Source organism: Crocuta crocuta, unplaced genomic scaffold, assembly GCF_008692635.1.
Source record: "Crocuta crocuta isolate KB4526 unplaced genomic scaffold, BGI_CrCroc_1.0 scaffold551, whole genome shotgun sequence".
In the NCBI taxonomy this organism is placed as follows: Eukaryota; Metazoa; Chordata; class Mammalia; order Carnivora; family Hyaenidae; genus Crocuta; species Crocuta crocuta.
In genome coordinates this window covers 537713-559020 of record NW_027530969.1, presented here as the reverse complement: position 1 = coordinate 559020, position 21308 = coordinate 537713, and the positions used below count along the sequence as shown (strand labels likewise).

At 50.1% G+C, this 21308-nt stretch overlaps 1 protein-coding gene across 1 annotated transcript in view; it reads left to right on the top strand.

Annotated features, from left to right (window-relative positions):
- The first annotated feature begins 597 nt into the window (after window positions 1–597).
- Window positions 598–21308, top strand: part of SCARA5 (scavenger receptor class A member 5) — a 120338-nt gene continuing 99627 nt past the window's right edge. The window contains exons 1-2 of the mRNA XM_077769735.1: window positions 598–921; window positions 5226–5343. Of these exons, the coding sequence (XP_077625861.1) occupies window positions 5232–5343 (112 nt within the window). The 5' untranslated portion in view covers window positions 598–921; window positions 5226–5231. The remainder of the gene's footprint in view (window positions 922–5225; window positions 5344–21308) is intronic.

Here is a 21308-nt window from a genome sequence, read left to right as displayed (position 1 = left end):
AAAAAAATGTTTTAGGTCACACTTAGGTTTACAGTTATTGGTGCCTGAGTGCACCGCTCATCCTGGATCGCAACCCCCTTGAGCCGGTCTTACTCATTCCTGTGACCCTGGACCTTATGCAATGTCGATACTCCATAATGCTGGCTTTGTTACAGAGTTGCATTGAGACTGTCTTTGGAAAGTTCCTTCAGCACTCAGAGTAACACTCTTCTGAATATCTCCAGTGTGGCTAATCTGTGTCCTCTGGGGTGGATGTGACTTCAGAAAAATACGTAAATTAATTCTAAGCCAAGTTTGGTGAATGAATTGAGCAATGTCAATTCTGTCCTATAAATAAGTTCCTAAGACTGGTTTCTTGTGTGGCTCATGAGCCAGGTCTAGCTGCCACTCCTGTAGAAGCTTTCCAAAAATTATTCTGAGCAGGGTTTTAGANGGGGGGAGGAAGAACCTGGAGGTTGTAATGCTGAGATTGGCCACCAGAGGGGGGACGTGGTCAGGACCCCAGGGGAGTCAGCCTCAGCATTTGCTCCAAGAACTTTATAAAGACTGGCTGCCAGAGCAGCTGCAGTTCACATCTCAGTGAGTATCTAGCAGAGCTGCTGGTGCCTCCACAGAACATCTCCCGAGTGCTGCCTGTGGCTGCCTGAGGCGAGGCATCAAGACAGGGACTCCCCAGCCACAGGCCGGGAATCGGGCACAAGGCTGAGTGTTGCCTCCGAACCTGATCCTCCTGGAGAAGTGACCCCTGAGACAAGTCACTGAGCACCGGAGCAGCCTCCTTCTATGACTCCGTCTGGCTTTGGCTGGCTGCGAGGCTGCCTGGGTCTCAGTGCGGTGACAGCAGCCAGCCCATCGGCCACCATGGCGCATGCCAGGAACTGAGGAGACGGGCTCTTCTTCAGCCTCCGTGGGCGCGCTCAGGTGAGTCGTGGCACTAACTTTGTCCTAGCACTTGAGCACAGTGTCCCAAAGGCAGCTGGGGGGTACGGATGCGGCCGAGGGAGCAGTGCTCTGCGCTTGGGCATCTCAGGACGCAGAGCGTGGAGGTGCGGCCTCCTTCCCAGGTGGGAAGGTCCTCCTAGCTGTGTGCTCCCCCGGGCCTCATCTGGCTGGTGTGAGCGGGTATTCGGGGAAGCTCGGCCTCATGGCAACTCTACCTGGCTCCTGCCACAGCCCAAGAGCCCATTCTGGGAGCAGATGGCACAGGTGACTGTCCCTCTACGTGTGTGAAGTGCATGCACATGTGTGTGTGCATGTGTCCAGTGGTGGAACGTACAAAGGGAGGGCTTGTCTATAAAACATCTGCACCTTAAAGCTTTTTAAAAAATGTATTAAAAATTTTTTTTAATGTTTATGTTTTTTTGAGAGAGAGACAGAGACAGAGCACAAGCAGGGGAGGGGCAGAGAGAGAGGGAGACAGAATCTGAAGCAGGCTCCCAAGCTGTCAGCCTGCCTGCAGGGCTCGAACTCATGAGGTGCAAAATCATGACGTGGGCCAAAGTCCGATGTTTCACGGGGCTACCCAGGTGCCACTGCACCTTTACAGCTTTGGGTTATGATTTCAGTTAACTAAGTACAGTTAGAGGAGAGGGTCATATTCATGGTGCTTTTTACTTGATTTTGATGAGTTTAAAGCTACAGAATCCAAAGAGGAGATGCGAGCCCTGCAGAGTTAGATGCTGGAAACCAGGGACACTGTATTTGCACCAACAAGTGAGGCTCATGCCACTCTCAGCAAGAAGAGTTGACTGAGTCCTTCTGCTGCCCAGAGAGTGACTTGTGAGTGAGGGTCCAGATTTCATATCCACATTTGTTTATTGCAAAGGGAACCCCAAAGAGCATTACCTCTTGGCCTGGCTAGGCAGGAGGGAAGCCTCAGGAACCTAAAGATACCCACACCCCTACCTAACTGCTTGGCAGGATTAGAAGATGCTGGTGGTGGGGGGTGTTTCTCACCAGACTCCACTGCCAACTCCCTGAGTGCCCGCCTAAAGCCCTTCCATGTGCACTGTCCCATCCGAGACCTGAAATAACTGAGTAGCTGGTGGATATTCTTCTCCCCTTCACACAGGTGGTGACCTGAGGCCGTACCAGCTCAGCTGATTGGGCCAGGTTCCTGAGTAGTAGGAAGTGGCTGTAGGATAGAACCCTGGGTCCTCTGAACTCCCATCCCCCACAAGCCCATATGGAGCTGCCTGGGGTGGAGCTAGGGTTGCCTGAGTGCTTCAGCTTTAACAGGTAGCATCCTGACATGCAGCTCTAACATCCCTAAGAGGCCGGTGAGATTTCCTGTCCCTGGGAGAGGAATGCCCCACTCTTTGACTTGAAACACAGAAGTCCAGGTTCCTTGGGCTTTATCCACATGCCACTTGGGCGTCCACACCCTGCCGATGTTTCTGTGGTTCCGTTCCCCTCCCTTCTAGCTCTCACAGCCTCTCCTTGGCCCTAGGGCCCCCACTGACCCTCTGCACTGCCCTAAAGGTGGCTGCCAAAAGGGACTGATACATGCTTCCTGGAGAAAGCGGCCTTGTCGCTGGGTCAGTGCCCTGGGTGGGAAGCCTTTGCCTGGTGCCTCACCCTTCTCTGACATCATCAGTTCTTGCCTCTTTGGGCCTAGATTGTCTCATCTTTAAAATGGGAACAACAGATGGTTACTATCTTCCCCCCTGTGGTCCTGGTGGGGCAGAGAGATGCCGATGGCAAACGGGCTGTAACCTATGGGGCGTGTGTGCCCCCAAGGGGTGCCTATCATCTCTATGAATACCACACTTGGCAGTGAGTTGCACCTTGCTTGAGAGCACAGACTTGGCCCCAAAGGCTATAACACCAAATGACTGAAGTGTTCAAATTCCTGTNCCCCCCCCCCCCCCATTTCTCAAGAAAGAAAAATAGCTCAAAATAAACCCTGGGACAGACAGAACATTCTTAGGTTTCATTCCCAAGTAACAAACATTAGCAGCACTGGCTGAGCATTTCCAATCTCTTCTCACTCACATCTGGCCTCTGCTCCGCCCCAGCCCCTCTTCTCAACAGGCTCCCCAGGGCTTCTGCTCCACCAGCCCAGGGCTGGGGAGGGGATAGAGGAGGGACCTCCCTATAGACACATTCCAGATAACAAGCCATGCGTTCCAGCTCTGGTCCAGGAGCTGATCAGCAGAGGGCAAGGTGGAAATGAAGACAGGGCTAAGCTGGCCCAAGCTCATCTCTACGCCCCCACTGCCAACATGGCAGTGCCCCATTGAGCTCTGTGTGATCTCTGTGTTGCCTTTGGCAGAGAGAGGATTATCGCTTGCAGAAGAGACACTGGCCTCCTGCTTTGCAGCTCCCCAGGATCGAGGCCAGTGGGAGGGGTGCCGCACTTAGGGCTTATGAAACAAGGGAGGGTCCCCTGAAGCTTAATAGCAGTGGAGTTGCTCGGGGGCCCCACCTAGAGGCCCATGGTGGGTGGAGGACTTGGATGGAGCGTGGGTGTGGGGAGCTAGCAAACCAGACATGACTGCAGCACAGAGAAGCTGGGTGGGAGCGGTCTGGGGGCTCCCTGGGGCAGCGAGAAGAGATTCTGGCAGAGCTGGGGGCTCCCCTGTCCCACAGGCTGGAAGAAAGGCCCACAGAGACTGTGAACACCCTGACTATGTGTGTTTGCATGCAGGTGTGCATGTGTGTGTGCACATGTACACCTGTGTGCAGGGCAAGTGGCATCTCATTACTAGAAGAGACAAGAATGGAAGCCCCTGTCCATCCTTCTGGGCCATCAGAAGGACAGTTGTATGGAAACTGGTCGGTTCTGACTTCTCAGCCCCGAAGTCAGAAGTCTCTGGAGACACAGGTCAAGCCATGAAAATAAGGGGGTTCTGTTTTGCTCTGCCAGAGCTGTCCAGCTAGGCTCCTCTTTCATTATCCCTATTTACTGAATCGATGCTAATGCCTCCTTTCCTACTGTGCCTCTGAAGAGGACTGATTGGCTGCTCCCTTCAGTCAGCAGTCACTGTTCCCCCTCCCTTCTCCACCACCTGCCAGGGCCCCATCATCTCTTCCCAGGTGGTAGACCCCCTGCTCAGCTCTCTGGGCCTCAGTGTTGAGTTTACTCCATCCTGGGCCTGGGACCCATCCATCCTCCCCAGGACTTTTACCTTCCAAGGAATTTGCTCTTTAAAAGTGGATCTTAGGGGTTCAATATCCAGATAGTCAAAAAACATCAGGGCCAAAGGTCAAGGTACACTGATGGCTGGAACGGAGTTGAAGGTAGAAAGTAATTTGTAAGATCACTGAGTATCAGAAAAAGAACATCAAGAAGTGTTTTGGCTCAAGAAGTAGATTTTTCCTATTACACAAAGAATGCAAACACATTGGAGAAAACCTAGAATATCCAGCAAACAAAAATAAGCACAAAATGCCCAGAAGATCAGAGTCTTCTGATACATGTCTTACCTAGAGCAACGCGGAACATCTCCAAATATCACCTTTCTGTCACGTACTTGGGGCATGTGTATATATTACAAAATGGGATTGTGTTGTACATGCTGTTGTAAATGGTGCTGGTTTCCCAGGTACGTGGGTACATTCCTGGAACACCATGAGGGAGACCCAAAGCCCCAACGATCCAGCCTCAGGAGGCCATGCAGACACCCGGCTTCCCTGGTCCAAGGCTGCCCGGGTCTTAGTGTTTGGGGAACTCCATTGAGGCCACCAGCCCCTCGGGCTTGGGTGAGAGGTGAATCCCTGCAATGGCCTCATTGCCGCCAGCCCTTTTGGAACATTCCAGCCCAGTCAGCGCATTTCCAGCACAGAGCAGGAGCTCAAGTCTCTAATGTGCCCAAAGCTCCAGAGGCTCTGAAACCACTCCATTTGCCTCAGGAGGGTTAGCACTTCCAGGCGCCACCAAGCACAGCCCTCAGTGTCCCTCTGGCTCAGGCTCTGGCTCCAACCAAGAGCTACTGAAAGGAAGGGACAGATCCTGTGATCAGAAAGGTCCAAAGGGCCTTGGCCTTCCCAAGCACTGAGGACATTGGGAAGGGACTGAGGATCCTGAGAACCTGGTAGATGGCATCTGTCAATGCGAGGCTCTCAGTGTTCAGGCTCAGGCCTGTGGAGATATGCACTTTGTTCTGTGCATTCATTTCTGGATCCACTTATCGTTTATTCTCTGTCTCCCCTGCCTCCTTTCTCCCTCTCCCCTCCCCTTGCTGTCTTTCCTGCTGCTGCTGCTGCTGCTGCTGCTGTTGCAGGTCAGGATGGAGAACAAAGCCATGTACCTGCACACTGTGAGCGACCGTGACACCGGCTCCATCTTTGAGGAGCCCTTTGACGGGAGGAGCCTGTCCAAGTTGAACCTGTGTGAGGACGGTGAGTGCCCCTGGCTCGGTCTTGCAGTGCCAGACCTGCCCTGCCTCCCCACCCAACCTGGGCATTGCCCCAGGGCAGTGGTGACCTCCCGTTGAATACTTCCCATGTTAAACTTCACGCTTTGAAATGTCCTTTAATTCATGCATCTCAACAAACCCATGTGACCCGCAAGATGCATATCCATTTCACAGATGAGTTAGTGGAGGCTGAGAAGGCATTAAGGATCATACAGCTCATCAGTCATAGAGGTGTTCCAGCACCGAGACTCCTGACTCCAGAAAAGACAGGCCTTTCTGCCTCTCTGCCTTTGTATCCTCTGAGTGAGTGAGGCTGAGGTCAGGCAAAGGCTTCTGAACCCATGAGCCCAGACCCTCTCAGGTGAGGAGCCTCCAATCCATTTCCCGAAGCATTTGTGAGGAAAGAACATACCTCATCAAGGTGCTCATCCTCCCCCTGGGTCTGAGGCCCCAGCCCAGGCCACAAGAAGGAGTTCCCTCTCCCAGTGACCCAGAGGGCACTGCATCTTTGGGAACTGGTTGTTTGCTAAAACTGGGAATTCAACTGATGCTTCCTCCAAAGGAGCCCAGAGCACCTCGTCAACAGACTGAATCCTGTATGTCCAGCCCAGAGCCTGACACTTTGTGGGTGCTTAATAAATGCTTGCTACATGAATGAATATACTCCTGTTTGCAGTGAGCACAGGCGAGGAGAGCATTGTCCCCACATCAAAGAGGACTAGAATGAAGTTTACAGGAGAGTCTCATAATGACTTATGGTGAATTAGGTAGAGACAGGCTGAAATCAAGTTCTGCAGAGAAAAGGAACAGGTGGGATATACACATATGTAAAGAGCTTTATTATGAGGAATTGGCTTACATGATTATGGAGGCTGAGAAGTCCCACCATCTATGTCTTCAGGCTAGAGACCCAGGAAACTGGGTGGTGTAATTCAGTCTGAGTCAGAAGGCCTGAGAACCAGAGGAGCCAATGGTGTAAACCAAGTTTGAGGGCTGGAGAAGATGAGATGCTATGTCCCGACTCTGCGGGCAGGCAGGAAGCAAAAAGCAAATTCCCTTGCCTTTTGCTCCGTTCAGGCCCTCAATTGACTGGATGAGACCCCCTCCTACCGGGGAAGGGCAATCTGCTTTACTGAGTCCACCAATTCAAATGCTGATCTCAGTGAGAAACACCCAGAATGATGTACCACCTGGCACCCATGGCCAGTCAAGCTGACAGAAATTCACCCCCATGCAGTCCTTTATTCAATGCTTTTCGCGAGCACCATGTTTACTCTCTATTCTGCTTAGCTGCCTTTGTCTCAAAATTACTCAAAAGGAGAAATGCCTACCCCTCATACTCTAACTCTCTCCTCCCACAAGGTGCTAAGTGCCAGGAAGGAAGTTGGGTAACCCAGAGACACAGGGATTGGGGACAGTCTCAGCAGGGAGAAGAGGCAAGATGTGGGCTCCTGACCACTAAGCCCCCTCACCCTGCCCTACTGGGTGAGGTGCTCACCATTGTAGCTCTTCCTTTAAATTCCAGTTGATGAATATATTTCGAAGACCTGAAATGTGTCAAGCTCTCTGTTGGGTGCCAAGGATGCTCCAAAGAGAAATTAAACCATCCTTGCCCTCAAAGCACTGTGATCTCAGTGGAAGGGAATGGCATGGGACAATTACATATAACATAAAGTAGGCAAAAATACGTGTGAGTTTGGTCTCCTCGTATCCATTCTTCTTGCTTTATCTCACCACAGAGCCATTGTATCAACTCATATCACAAGAAGGTAGGTGAGGACAGGACAGTAAGATATTTTGAGAGAGAAAGAGACCACATTCACATAACTTTTATTAGAATCTATCGTTATTTATCTAAATACACTAAAACGTTGGATTGTGAGTAACTTATTCTGTAAGTGTTCTGCAAGATGAGCAAACAGTTCTAATAAATTGTAACTTGATAAACAAGCGATGCCTTGCAATATGTAGTATGTGATGCCAAGCATCACATGATCACAACTGATCCAATGGTTCTTGAAATTCACTTTGATATACAAGTGCTTTGGATTACAAGCATGTTTCTGGAATGAATTTTGCTCTCAAACCAAGCTTCTACTGTCTATTTATTATTAGTTATTGTTGTTAATCTCTTACCACACCTACTGTATGAATTAAATTTTATCCTGGTATATGTGTATAGGGAAAAAAATAGGACATGTAGGGTTCCTTACTATCCTTGGTTTCAGGCATCCGTAGGAGGTCTGGGAAGTCTCTCCTGTGGACAAGTGGGCATGAATGTACTGAAGTCAGGAAAAGCCTTTCTGGAAAGTCTTTAAAGACTGAACACAATTTTGTAAGAGGAGGGTGGGGAAGGACATCACCAGCTGGGTCACACCAAGCCAGGCCAACGTTTCTGTTAGGTTACTGTCACATAGTAGGTTCTCACTATTTATTGTAGGAATGAATGAATGAACGAATGGACATTGGGCTCCTTGAAAGTTCAAGGCAGCAAAACAAATGCATTCTAAGTCTGATTTCTAAGTTGTCTCGGTCTCCCCCGCTCTTCAATGAGCAGCCCACTAGGCACAGGGTGGGGGAGCATCTCTCCCAGAGAGACGGGAGTATTAAGATGAAATCAGCCTGCATAGGAGCACATGNTTCTTTGACTCCCCCCCCCCCTTTCATTTCTAAGACAAAACTGGTGAGCTCTGACTAGGGGAAATTCAAGCCAGATTTGATCTGTTTCACCATGATTTTGTTTTTTGATCCTCATCTCTGAAGAGCGTAACTGGAGAGGGAGAGGAAGGGCGGTGGGGGAGAGGGAGGTTGCTGGGAGAGCAGAGGGTGGACAGAGATGGGGAAGGGAGGCCTGAGCCGCCCCTGGGCCTTGAGTAGATTTAAACAGGAATGTCTGGCTGGCCTTGCAGGGGCTGCAAGTCCCTTCCAGGATTTTCCTCTTGAAGGAAAGGAGATGGGGAGGAGAGGTGGTGGCTCCTCTTGGCCCTGAGTTTACTGGGATATGGGGAAACAAAGTTGCAAAACTGCAGCCCAGATATTAAGGTGTGACTCAGACTTTAATGTGGGTGGGACTTTAAAGACATTAGGGCGTAAACTTGTTATTTCAGAGCTGATGCACTGAACCCCCCCCTCCTCTTCTAACTTGTCTTCTTTTTACCCCCACCCTGCCTTTATCCTTCCTCTTCTTTCCACGTAGCAAGTGAGGAGGGAGGGGAGGAGGCTGTGACCTGCCTAGGCTCTCCTGTCCCCCTCATAAGAGCCCATCTCACCCAGCTCCTGTATGGTGGACCCACACACCCTTCAAGGCTCATGCCCACACGCCCTGCTCTGTGACGACTTCGGGACCTCTCCCTTCTCTGCACCTCTCCTTGGGCCAGTCTCAGGACCCTGCCTCCTCCCCTGGGTCTGAGCTGTCAGCACCTCATTGGGACCCCCACTTTTGGTGGGAAGGGCCCAAGGGTGGGTGGGCCTCCCCTCTGTGCCACCAGGAGGAATAGCAACCTGCATTGCTAGAACTATGCGGAAGGGCTAATCGCAGAATGCCACCTCCAAGGTCCTCCAGCCCAGCCTCCTGTGACCTCGATGACCACTTCCACCTCCCTTTGAACAGAAAACCAGATGGGGGCCAGCTGGGCCTGCTTCCCCCTCTCCCCCCTTCCCTCCCCTCCTTTCCCCCCTCCCCTCTCACCTTTCCCGGCGCTGTCTTGCTTCTCTGCCCCATGTAGCTGTAGGCCTCTCCAGTCTGGCGCCAGGAGGCAGAGGAGGCGGAGGGCTGGGTGTGGGTGGTGTTTGGCTGGCCCTGGCTCCTCCGCGGCCCTTCCTGAGGGCCACAGAGAGGTGTTAGTGTCAGACAAATACTGTATTCATGCTCACCCCATGGCCTCAGACACTCCACTACGCTCGCGGCATCATCCCGCGGCTGCAAACGGGAAGCTGAAGGGGTAATGAGTTACACATGCTCGTGGCTGCGCCTGGATGCCCCAGCCAGGCAGCTTGCTGAGTTTAGGGCCCGCGCCCCCGCACCCCCCCCAGTCCTGCTTTCCTAACCCATAAAATTAAATTATTCGCCTTGGGGAACCCCCTCATCCACCTTCTCATCAATCAGATCTCCCTGGTTCATCTTGGCACAGCTCAGGGCGGATGGGCAGCCGCTCAAAGGCAGGGGCGGATTTCCTGGGAGGGTCTGGCTGGGACCTGGCGGGAGGATGACCCTCTACAGGTTGGAGAATCAGGCACCAGAGCAGGAGGAGAGCAGCGGTATTGACTGGCACGGCAACACGGTGTTCTTAGGGTTCTCTGCCTATTGAACAGAGCACAGAGCCGAGTGCTGCTTGGAAAATCCATGGTCACCGGTGGCCAGGCTGGGTCCTGGGCCTCTCTTGGGCCCAGTGGACCATCCCTCTGTAAGGTGGGGAGCAGCCTGGGAAGGTGATAAGAGTCTGAATGTTGCAGTTTGGCTGGTCTGGGCTCCGTGCAAGAGTGCCTTGTGTTTGCCCCCCATTCTCAGTGACCTCCGTTCACCCTGCACTCTGGCTCACTGCATTGGCCATTGAGGAGCCCATGGGCAGGAGGTGGAAGGACCCAAGACAGGGAGGTTGGAGTATTGATTCCCCCAGGCTCTATCTTAAAGGGCCATCTTGGACTGCCTGTGTTCTTCCACCCAAGGTCACAGCCCCTTATAAGCCACCCTCTCCACACAGATTTTTTCATGCCAGACTCCAGCAACTGTTCCCCTCCTTGACCTTGGTGGCCGGGGTGGTCACATGCAGAGGACACCACTCTAGCCTTTGGGGGCATTTCACACCCTGGCCACACTTGGCATGTATTCCTTTATTAAATCCTGTAAAATGTCTTATTTTGAGTGAGCCATCTATTTCTCTGTGGCCTTGACTTTCTAATCCTCAGTGTCCCCATCTGCAAAATGGGAATAACATTACGTCACAAGAACTGTGGGAGAATCAGGTGCCATAGCCCACATAAAGCACCTTGCGCACAGTACACTCCCGATACACGTTTCACCTCCCTGCCCTTTGGGGAGTCCCTTGTAAATCCTCAGGAAATGAGGAAGAAGGAGAGCAAGAGACAAGGTGGTCAGGAGCAGCTGCTGTTTCCCCCCTGCCCCCCGCCAGAGTCTCCTAAGAAACACCCACATTACTTCTCAGGGACGCTTGGCCTGGCGAGGATTTTAAGGCTGGTGCTTACCTTCTGCTAAAGAAAGCAGAGTTTTAGTGAGTGGGCTCCCTCATGAAGCCTAGATTTTCAAGGAAATCAAAGTCTTTTAGTCGTATTCCCCAAATAGTAGAATCTGGAAGAAATGTTCTGGATCTTGAGGGCTCCTGGTTCTAGGGCATGTGTGAGTCTATCCATTCTTGTCCCTGGGTGGCAGCTGGTGTCTTGTGGAGGCAAGAGTGAGAGGAGCCCAGATGTCCCAACAGCCCTTCCTACATCGAGGGTACAAAAGGAGCCTCCACTCCCTTCCTTCACCCAGGCCCCCAGCCCCTAAACCGCGCTGTGTTTCACGTGGCAGTGCCTTCACCATGAGGACGGCTCTGAGGGAATAGCACTGACTTGACTGCTGGCCCAGCACACTCTGGAGCAGGGGTGCAGGGCGGAGGTCTGCAATGAAAGCTGGGTCCTAAGTGGGAAGGGAGCTTCAGAAGAGGCCCTGACTGGAGAGGTGATGGATCATGGCATGGCTATCCCTCATCACATCACCGATTCCTCCCCACCCAAGGACCTTGCTCAGGTGGTTCCTGGCCTTCATTCCCTCGGTCATTCATTCATTCATTTTTTCCATCCTCATTTTTCAACAAGAAAGGTGCTCTGCCAGTGCTATGCACTCGCTACATGCAGGGAGGGGTGCAAGGAGGCATCATGAGACATGGCCCTGCCCTCTGTCATTTCATCATCACTGTGGTTAGTCTGTCCCCTTCTCTCTCCTTGCCCTCCCCACTGTAGACCAGCACATCGATCCACATTCAAAGCATACTTACCTAGAGGTGATCTGGTTGAGAAGGGCTTTCAGGGTTCAGACCATGCAGTTGGTAGAGGCTGCATAGAGCCTCACTGGCCCCAGGCACCCTCATCCAAACTTAACATCCTTACCAGGCTTGTCTTCTCCATTGTGGGGATGGCATTACATGGTGGCAAAATCGCAGGCTCCGGAGCCAGACAGGCTGGGTTCTGACTTCAGCTCTGTCGTGTGCCGAGAAACCCTGAACCAATTTTTAGCCTCAGCTTTCTGTCCTCTGTGCAATGAGATAATAGCCCCTGGCTCAGGGTTCCTGCAAGGGCTACCTGAGTTATCCCACAGTAAGTCCTTCTAACAGTGCTTGTTACATACAGAGCTTTCCATCAGTGTTTGAACTTAGGATGCATGTGATTACATCCCTTCCATTTGTCTGTTTCCAGCCTGAGGCCTACCCATGGTACCCTAGGTCCTCCACGTTTTCTGTTTTCTTTAAAAAAAATTTTTCATGTTTATTTATTATTGAGACAGAGACAGAGTGCAAGTGGAGGAGGGGCAGAGAGAGAGGGGGACACAATCTGAAGCAGGCTCCAGGCTCTGAGCTGTCAGCACAGAGCCCAATGCAGGGCTCGAACTCGCAAACCATGAGATCATGACCTGAGCCAAAGTCGGACACTTAGCCAACTGAGCCACCCATGCGCCCCTCCACATTCTCTATTTCCAGCCTCCAGGGCAGTGAGCTTGATTCCTACCTTGTTCTCAAGTTTATCTGCTATTGATTTCTGGTGTCAGATGATAAACAGCATGACTGTGGCCCCCTGAGTCTCGAAGCCTGGCCTCTCTGTCTCTTTTCCAGGCCTGGCTCTTTTCCTGGCTTCTTTAGTCCCTTTCAGCCCCTCTATTCACTCTATGCTACAGCTGTGTGCACCTGAGTCCCTCTGGATCATAATCTCCCTGAGTGCAAATGCTGTCCTGCTTTGGATTCATCTTAACATTTCCAACACCAGCACTGTGTCTTACACAAGCAAGGCACCTTTGCTAGTTGCAAGAATGAACAAATTCTTGTTCACCAAATCCATAAGTACTAGGTGAAGACATGCCTAAAGATGTGAGTTTAAGACAAAAGAAATTGAGACTTCATTCATCCAAAGATGACAGGTTTCTTGGTGCTGCTGGTGCATGCAGAAATAAAAGGTCATGGTTCCTGCCCTCAAGAGGCTTAAATTCCCCTAAAGACACAGACAGATAAACCAATCCTGCATTGTAATTTGATTTATGCTCTAATGGAATTGGGTGCAAAGTGTCATTAGAGGGGAGAAGAAGGAGCCCTGAGCCTGCCTTGGGGAGGAAGGAAGGCTTCCTGCAGGAATATACACCGGAATGAAATATTGAAGGACCGACAGTAGTGCGCCTGTTATAAAGGGCAGGGAAAGGTGTTCCAAGTCAAGGATGCAGCACAGAGTTCAGGCTGAGGAAGGATAGTGGTGGGAGGTAATGAATGTTTACTTTTTGAGCTCTGCTAGGTCAGGCACTGTTCTAAGCATTGGACAAGTGTAAGCTCATCTGATCCTTACATCAACCAGTAAGATGAGTCCCATTATTATAGCCAAGTGACGTATGAAGAAACTAAGGCTCAGAGACCTGGTAACTTGCCCAAGATCACAGTCAGGAGAGATTGAGGTCTTTGTTCACTGGGGCTGCTATAACAATGCAGACTGGGTGGCTTATAAAAAACATTTGTTTCTCACAGTTCCAAAGGCTAGACGTCCACGATCAAGGCACTGGCAGATTCTGTGTCTAGTGAGGACCCTTTTCCTAGTTCATAGATGGCTGTCTTCTCACTCTCCTCACATGATGGAAGTGGAGAGGGAGTTCTCTAGGGTCTCTTCCATAAGAACACTGATCCCATTCGTGAGGACCTCACCCTTATGACCTAATCACCTCCCAAAGGCTTTACCTCTAATTCTCATCATGTTGGAGATTAGACTGCAACATATGAATCTGAGGGAGGTGGGGATATAAACATTTAATCTATGGCAATTGGATTCAGGATTAATTGAATCCATAGTCCATACTCTTAATTATATTGAAGCTAAAGCCAAATCATGGAAAGTCTACTGTAGTATCCATAGGAATTTGGGTCTCTGGAGGCAATAGGAATTCAGCAAAAGGTTTCAAAGCAGTGAAAGGATAAGATCTGATTCCCATTTTAAAATGCTCACTCTGGCTGCTGTAGGACATTAGATTTTCCAGCAATTACCTCTGCTGAGCCATTTCAGTGGAGTGGGAGAGAAGCCAAAGTGTAGTGGATTAAGTCTGGCTTGAAAGAAAGGGTGAAGACCCAACACAGACTCTGCTGTTGAGGTACCTTAGCTGTGAGGTTGGGGAAAGACTTGATGGGGTGGTAGAGGAGAATGCTGGGTGGAGTCCAGTTAGGATAATCCAGGCAGGCTGTGCCTCCAAAGAGGCAAAAGCAGTGGAGGACGTGAGAGGCAACCGAGTTATGATGTGTGCCTTTAGATTAGTGCTGACAGACAGACATGTGTGAGAAATGAGATGAGGTCCAGGGAAGGGGCTCTGGTGAGCACCTTGCTGAAAGGTCTAAGAGGTTGGGAGTTAAGGAGGGGCAGCAAAGGAGACTGAGGAGGAACAACTAGTGAAAGAATAACCATGAGTTACTAAGCCCTGGAAATGCAGTGAAGAGGAAGTATGGCCAGTTGTGCCCAGTGCTGCTCAAAGGTCAAGTTGAGAGAGCACTGAGCATTGGCCATTAGACTGAGCCACTGGAGGTGCTTGGTGACCTGATGTATTAGTCAGCTCGGGCTGCATAATAAAATACCACAGACTGCATGGCTTCAACAACAGACATTTTTCCCCCCTCATAGTTCTGGAGGCTGGAAGTCTAAGATCAAGGTATGGACAGGGTTGATTACTCCTGGAGCCTCTCTCCTTGGCTTGTAGTTGTCTGCCTTCTTCTTGTGTCCTCTCATGGTCCTTTCTCTGTGACCATGCACCCCTAGTGTCTTTCTGTATGTCTACATTTGGAGCCCAACCAAACAGCCTCATTTTTAATGTAATCACCTCTTTAAAGACCCTACCTCCAAATACAGTTACCTTATGAGACAGTGGGGGTTAGGGTTTCAACACAGGAATTCGGGAAAGACACCATTCAGCCCATAACACCTGGCAAGAACAATTTCAGTGAAATTGGATGGGGAGGATGAATGGAGTGGGGTCAGGAGAGAACATGAGAAGTAATTGGATACAGTAGGTACCTGGATTCTTTCAAGAAGTTCTGGTATATAAGAGGACAGAGAAATGGAATAGAGTGGAGGTCAAGAAAGATTTTTTTTTATTTTAAAATGGAAAAAAGAGTATGGTTTATGCTAATGGAGTGATACAGTACAGAGGGAAACATTGGCTAAATACTGGAATTCTGTCCTTGAGTGAAGAGAAGGAATCTGATATGAGTCAGGGGTTTTGGCTCAGGCAAGACCACAAGACGGTTTGACTACGGTGACAAAAGGGAAGGCAGAGTGCTATGGCCTGGATGCAGTTCATTGGGTACCTTGTTGGGGGAGTTTAAGGAAGCTCTGTTAAGGAGTTAAGGAAGCTTCTGTTTTCTCAACTAGGAAACCAAAAGTGAAGGTGGAGGAGAAGTTATGAGACAGGCCTCAGGGGATGAGTGTGCGGATGGCCCAGGAATTGGTAGCAAGGCCACTGGATAGCATCACGGCCCACTGGGGTCTAGTGGTCATGAGCTTACTAGCAGGGTGGTGTGGTTTTCCATTTCTGGCTGTGCTCAGCTATGTGGATGGAAGCGTAGAGTTGGAGTTAGCTCTAACCAGGTTGAGTTTCACCAAGTGTGAGGATGCCAGACAGGGGCAAGGGAATTGAGGGTGTGTCTAGCAAGCGGATAATGCAAATCATGGAATGTAAGTGGGAAAGGGGGGAAGGAAGGACTGAAGATGAAGGAAAGGCAGTAGGGTCCACGGTTTGTAGGTCCTGGTGAAGTCAGGGAGTGCCAGGGTCAAAATTCTTGAGGAGTGCCTCAGGAGGATGGGAGAAGTGGTAATAACGTGGGATGTTTGAAGTGGGGATTGAGAAAGGGTTTCGATTATTGGTGAAGCCAATAGAAATGTAACGTGAGCCACATATGCAATTTTAAACTTTCTAGTAGCCACACAGAAAGGTGGAGACACAGATGAAACTAATTTAAATACAGTAATATGTTTTATTTGCTCTAATATATCCAAAATATTATCATTTTGATATGTAATCCCTATGAAAAAACAATTGAAGTATTTATATATTTTTTTCTCATGCTGAAGCCTTCAAAATCCCATGTGTGTTTTGTGATTCGAGCCCAGCTCCATGTGGCCCAGCCACATTTCAAGTCAGGGCGGAGGTTGAAATCAAGAGAGGAAAGGAGGTCAGGAGGAGTTTGAAACGGAGATTGAGAGAGAGAGCAAGAGTGAGCTCAGAGAGGGGAAGGGTGAGCAGATGTCGCTTAGCAACAAGAACTGTGCAGTCGTGATGTGAGCGTCCAAGATGGGGAAGGGAGGAGAGAGAGAGAACGTTCTGGAAATAGCAACAAGGAACAAAGAAAAACATGTACTGTGCCCTTAAGCCACTTGTATGAGAATGGGAGAAAGAAAGCCACACTTGGGAAGACAAAGGAAACAGGTTTCAATTAAAACAAGAAAGTAGAAGAAATGTTCAGAGCAGAGGTAGAAAATATAAGGGACTTTTCTACATGACTGGCTGGGAAGTCTGGGGACTATACAGTGGAAAGGTTTCAATAATTTGGGGAGTGAAATGGCCAAAGGAGCATAAACAAGTATTGGGATTTTCGTGGGTGATGGGGCATTCTGTGGGGCTGACAGAAGCCAGGACCCAGGATGCAGGGAGATTAGTCATGCTGGTTTTAGGGCAGAAACCGATGGTGAGGCTGTTTGCAGGAGAGGTCTCGCCTGGAGCACACCAAGTCCTAGGGCAACCTCTCTGCCTGCCCTGGTGGTTTGTGGGCAGAGGAGGGGGCCTTGTCCTGCAGCACTAGCAGCTTGGGAGTTGATTTGGCTCCTGTGGAAGCAAGGTAACCAGGGGAGGCAGTGGAGGTGGTGGGCAGTAGCAGTGTTGTGAGAAGTGATCACAAGTGATGAGATAATAAGACAGCTCCCCTCAGGTGAGCACATGGCACGGGCAGGCACATGCTCAGGGCCTTAATATATTGTCTCCATTCGACCTCAGTATATATTATCAACTCCAGTTTGTGTATGAGAAGGTGAAGTCCTAGGTGAAGTAAGTTGCCCAAGGTCACCCAGCCGGTCAGAGGTGGAGCCTAGATTCAAACATGTCTGCCCTTCTAGTCCCTAAACCCCCCTTCCTGCTGCCTACCCCCTTCCCTCCTGGGGGCNTCCCCCCCCCCCCTCCACCCCATGCAATCAAGAGCCGTACTGGTGGCAGTGAGGGCTGTGAGCATGGATTCTTGGAGTTTAAGGTTTCAGAGGTGGAGACTTTCTGGGTGATGACGAAGCCAGGGTGGGGCCGTGGGAATAAATGGCTACAGTGCAGGAGACAGATGGAATGAATTATTCTAAGAGGTGATGCTGGCAGGAAATAGATATAAATGCAAGGAGGCTTGGACAAGAGCACAGTGACAGGGTCTTAAATGGCTTCAGAGGGAAGCCNGAGGAGTGCCCCGCCCTCCCCAGCACCCCCTGCCCCCACTATCTCCTGGGACTTCTGGCCTGGAGTCTTACCTCTATATGCAGAGTTAGGCCATGGGGTTGGGAAGATACAAACACAGCTGTGATGACGGGGCCCAGCAAAACGGGGCCAGCCTGGCCCGTACCCCACAGGCATAGTTGCTGGTTAGCTAATGCTCACAGAGCTGATGGGGGCATGCAGTGGTCCCTGCCTTATGCACAGTGCCTTAGGCCTGGAGTGCCTTCCCACTTCCTACTGTCTGGCTCGACAGCAGATTCAAGTCAAGAAACCCAAGATGTTCAGAGTGCCCTCCCTCGCAGAAGCCTTGTCTTTAGAAAAGTCCTGTTAAGGGAGGAGGCTGCAGGGAGGGGGCTGGCTGTGGGCCTCTCCTGACACCTCTGTGTGGGTGAGTTTCTATCATCCACCTGTCACCGTGGAGAGCACAGGGAATCTAACTGATGGAGGAAGGACTAGGAAAATGGAACATACTAGAGACCCACAGGGGGCAGATGACAACAGTTGGATCAGGAGGGGCAGATTGAAGAGAATTACTGAGGGCAAGGGGAAACTGAGGACAAGCTTTCCCAATGAAGGCCATAACCACACACACACACACACACACACACACCACCTTAGTTTGCAGGAATGGTTTTGGTTTATGCCAACTCTCTCTGCATAGTGATTAATAGAGCACAATTCATTCTTTAAAAAAATTTTTTTAATGTTTATTTATTTATTTATTTATTTTAAGAGAGAGACAGACAGACTGTGAGCAGGGGAGGGGCAGGGAGAGAGGGAGACACAGAATCCGAAATAGCTCCAGGCTCTGAGCTGTCAGCACAGATCCCAACGCAGGGCTTGAACTCACAAACCACGAGATCATGACCTGAACTGAAGCCAGATGCTCAACCAACTGAGCCACAGGGGCCCCAGAGCACAATTCATTCTTAAAAGTGTCTCTGCTTGAAGGTGATCTCATGGTTTGTCCACAAGTGAGCTTGACCTTGTCCCCCTTACCTGGTGAGTTATATCTTGGTATCTTGGTTCTCCAGTCCTGTTTGACTTCACTATACTCTGTCAAATGTGGGAACTCAGTTCTTCCAGAGTTATGATGTGCCCCAACCCTGACCTTAGGGCATCTATTAACATGTAAGTGTGAGGCACCTGGGTGACTCAGTCCATAAGCACCTGACTTTTTGTGTTGGCTCAGGTCATGTACTCATGGTTTGTGAGTTCAAGCCCCGCATCAGGTTCTGTGCTGGTAGTGTGGAACCTGCTGGGATTCTCTCTCTCTCCCTCTCTGCTCCTTCCCCACTCAAACTGTCTCTCTCTCTCTCAAAACAAATAAACTTTAGGAAAAAAGTAAGTGTAACATCTTAAGTATGTTAGGCATTTCCAGGGTGTCCAGGGGGAGTTGCTTTTAACACGTAGGCTTATACTGGGGATCCCCAAAGGGTATTGACAGATTAAAGATAAGAAGGGCCCTGTCTTGTCAGCAAGTGGATGTGGATGTGAGAGGCACCTGTCCGCCTGCCTTGCAGACGCCCAGACAGTCTCTGGGGCCTTTGGTTTACTGAGTGTGCCCTTTCCCTGCCCTCTGCAAATGGCTCTCCTGGCAAAGGACTTCTGTTTTGTGGTCAGGAATAAAAGAAGAAGAAAAAGAAGAAATGTTGTTCTCACTACTCTATGTCTAGATAAGTTTTCAAAGCTCCAAAGTCTTGCTTGTGGCTAGCTTAGATCCTAGATTCTAGGAGGTGATGAACCTTTTTTTGAGGGACAAAATTCCATCACCAAAGGAAACCCAGAAACGGAATGGATACCACGGTAAATTGAGTGATTAGGGGAAGATTCCTACCCTAAGCTCCCAGGCTGCAGTTCCTATTTTGGGGTACAGCTGACATAAGGCAGACAGCCATGGGGTTGTCCCCTGGGTGTCCCCAGAGCGGTACTCTCTAGCATACTTTGTCATCAGTCTTGGCCATGGCTGGCTGAGGGAGAGAGAACTGCCCTTTTTGTGGTTGGACTAAATGGTCCATGGAAGCCCGGAAGTCAGCAGTCTTAGCCGCTTGCTCAAGAAGTGGTCATTGAATGAATGAGTAAACTGTCCTTAGGTTCCTTCCCCTGACATCCTGGTTCTGCACACCTGGACCCCAACTCTGGACCCTTTCTGCAAGGCTAACATCCCAGCCCTGCCACTTTGGGTAAATCACCTAACCTCTCTGAGGCTCAGCTTTATCATCTATAAAACAGAAGTAATAATCCCTATCTTTGTGACTGTTATCGTGCTTAGAATTATCGAAGTGCTCAGCCCAGCAGAGGTGCTTGGGAAGTGGCAGCTGCTATTCCGTTGTGTCCCATTGTTAGTTCCAGAGCAATTGTAACACGTAGGCTTTATTCTTATTCATGTGTGGTAAGGCTGACAGGTCAGGGAAGGACTGTCATTGAAAAGATTGTGACTCACACCACCGCCATCCAAGGCACGGGGTTGTGTGGGTGAGGCAGTGTGTGCAAGTTTGGGATGCAATAGCTTGAATGATTTCAGTGGACTCGGGGACCTAGGGCTGGCCTTCGTTGTCCAGTATCTGGTGACGGGGAGGTGGATAGTGACCTAGAGGGAGAAAGTGATAAAGGAGGTGGTTGTAGGATGGGCTGTTGACTGGGTGGTCTGCACACGAAAGGCTTGCTTACAGGCAAGTTTCTGTATTTGGGCTATCCCTGGAAGGGGTAGTTGCTGGAGTCAGCAGGGGCCCAAGATGTGGAAGCATCAGATCAGAAGCTAGAAAACATGGCTATTAAGAAAGCCTAAATAATGGTTTGGAGTACGCAGTAAATTAGGCTCATTTAACCACAAACAGCAAACAGGTGTTAATTGAGCACCTACCACATGCCAGGACCCGTGGGGTACAGACCCTGCCCTGTGGGAGCTGACCCTTGACAAATCTATATCTTGGTTAACTGATTTATGGATACAATTCTATTCACATTATTACCTATGCCATAATTGGCCAGAATTTCCCACCAAAGCTCTATGCATGATTAACTGTTGTTGGTTCCAGGCCTGACTGGGCGACAAAGTTTATGTGGATCTGAGGTTCATAATCTTCACTCAGGTCCACTTAACTCTCTCCTATGGCTCAGCCAGCTCTGCTTTCTGCCAGAGGCCACAGAGCCAGTGGTCTCCGAACCTGTAGGCTTCAGGAAGCAGCTCAGTCCCACACAGGTGGCATGGGTTGAGATCTTAGCCTTCATCTTTGAAACCAGACACCCAGATGGCCCTCGCAACCCAACTGGGGCAGCTGAGGGACTGAGACAGGGGGTGTTAAATTTATCCATTCCTGCCCTGAGGCTAGACCAATGCCCCAGATGGAGGTACCCAGAAAATGGGAGGAAGGTTCCCCTAAGTGGCCCGGGAAGAGTAGTGATTCAAAACTGAACATAGCCCAGCCCTGGCTTCCGCATTGCGAACATATCGTCAGATGATGTATTTCCTTTGACAAGGGGCCAGGGAAAGAATTGGAAATCTTTTCGAGAGGGAACCAGGGCCGCTCTGTAGGAATGTCTTTGGCCTGAATTTAGGCAGACCCCAGAGGCCGCTGTTGTTGGAGCATCTACATTGACAGCATTTCTTCCAGGTCCCTTCCTCCTGGGTCCCCATGACTCACCAACTCACCTTCACTGCCTTCATCTCCCCCCTCCCCCTGACTTTCTCTCTCCATTCCTAAGCCCAGCTGCAAAATAATATGCACACCAGCCAGAGTCCCTTCCTCCTCCCACTCTCCTCCTACGGAGAATAAGCACACAAGCCCATGATTGTTTTCAAGAATTTTTATGCAGTTACTTGGGAAATAGATAGGGACTGAGAATAATAACAAATATTGCAGGTATGTTACAAAATGACAAGATATCTCTAGAAGTACCAGAAGAAACTGTCCCAGATCATCACAACATCTAAACTGAACTAGCTCTGGCCCCACCGTGCCTTCCGCCGTGCTTCCTTTCCTAGAAATGGACGTTAAAGTGTCAGAATTATCTGATCATGCAAAAGACCATAGTCTCCCTGGACTGCCACCCTCCCTGGGTCATCTGGCTAGGGGACTCAGGTCTGTGGCACAATAGGACACAGGTGAATAGTGTTCCGTGTACCACAGCTGGTGGTTCAGGACCCTCCCAGACTTAGGTCACGTGAAACTGCAGGTTCAGTGTCTCTGCCTCACACCCTCCTCTTCCCTTTGATGAGGGAAAGTAAACAGAGGTGCTCATTAAAGCCAGAA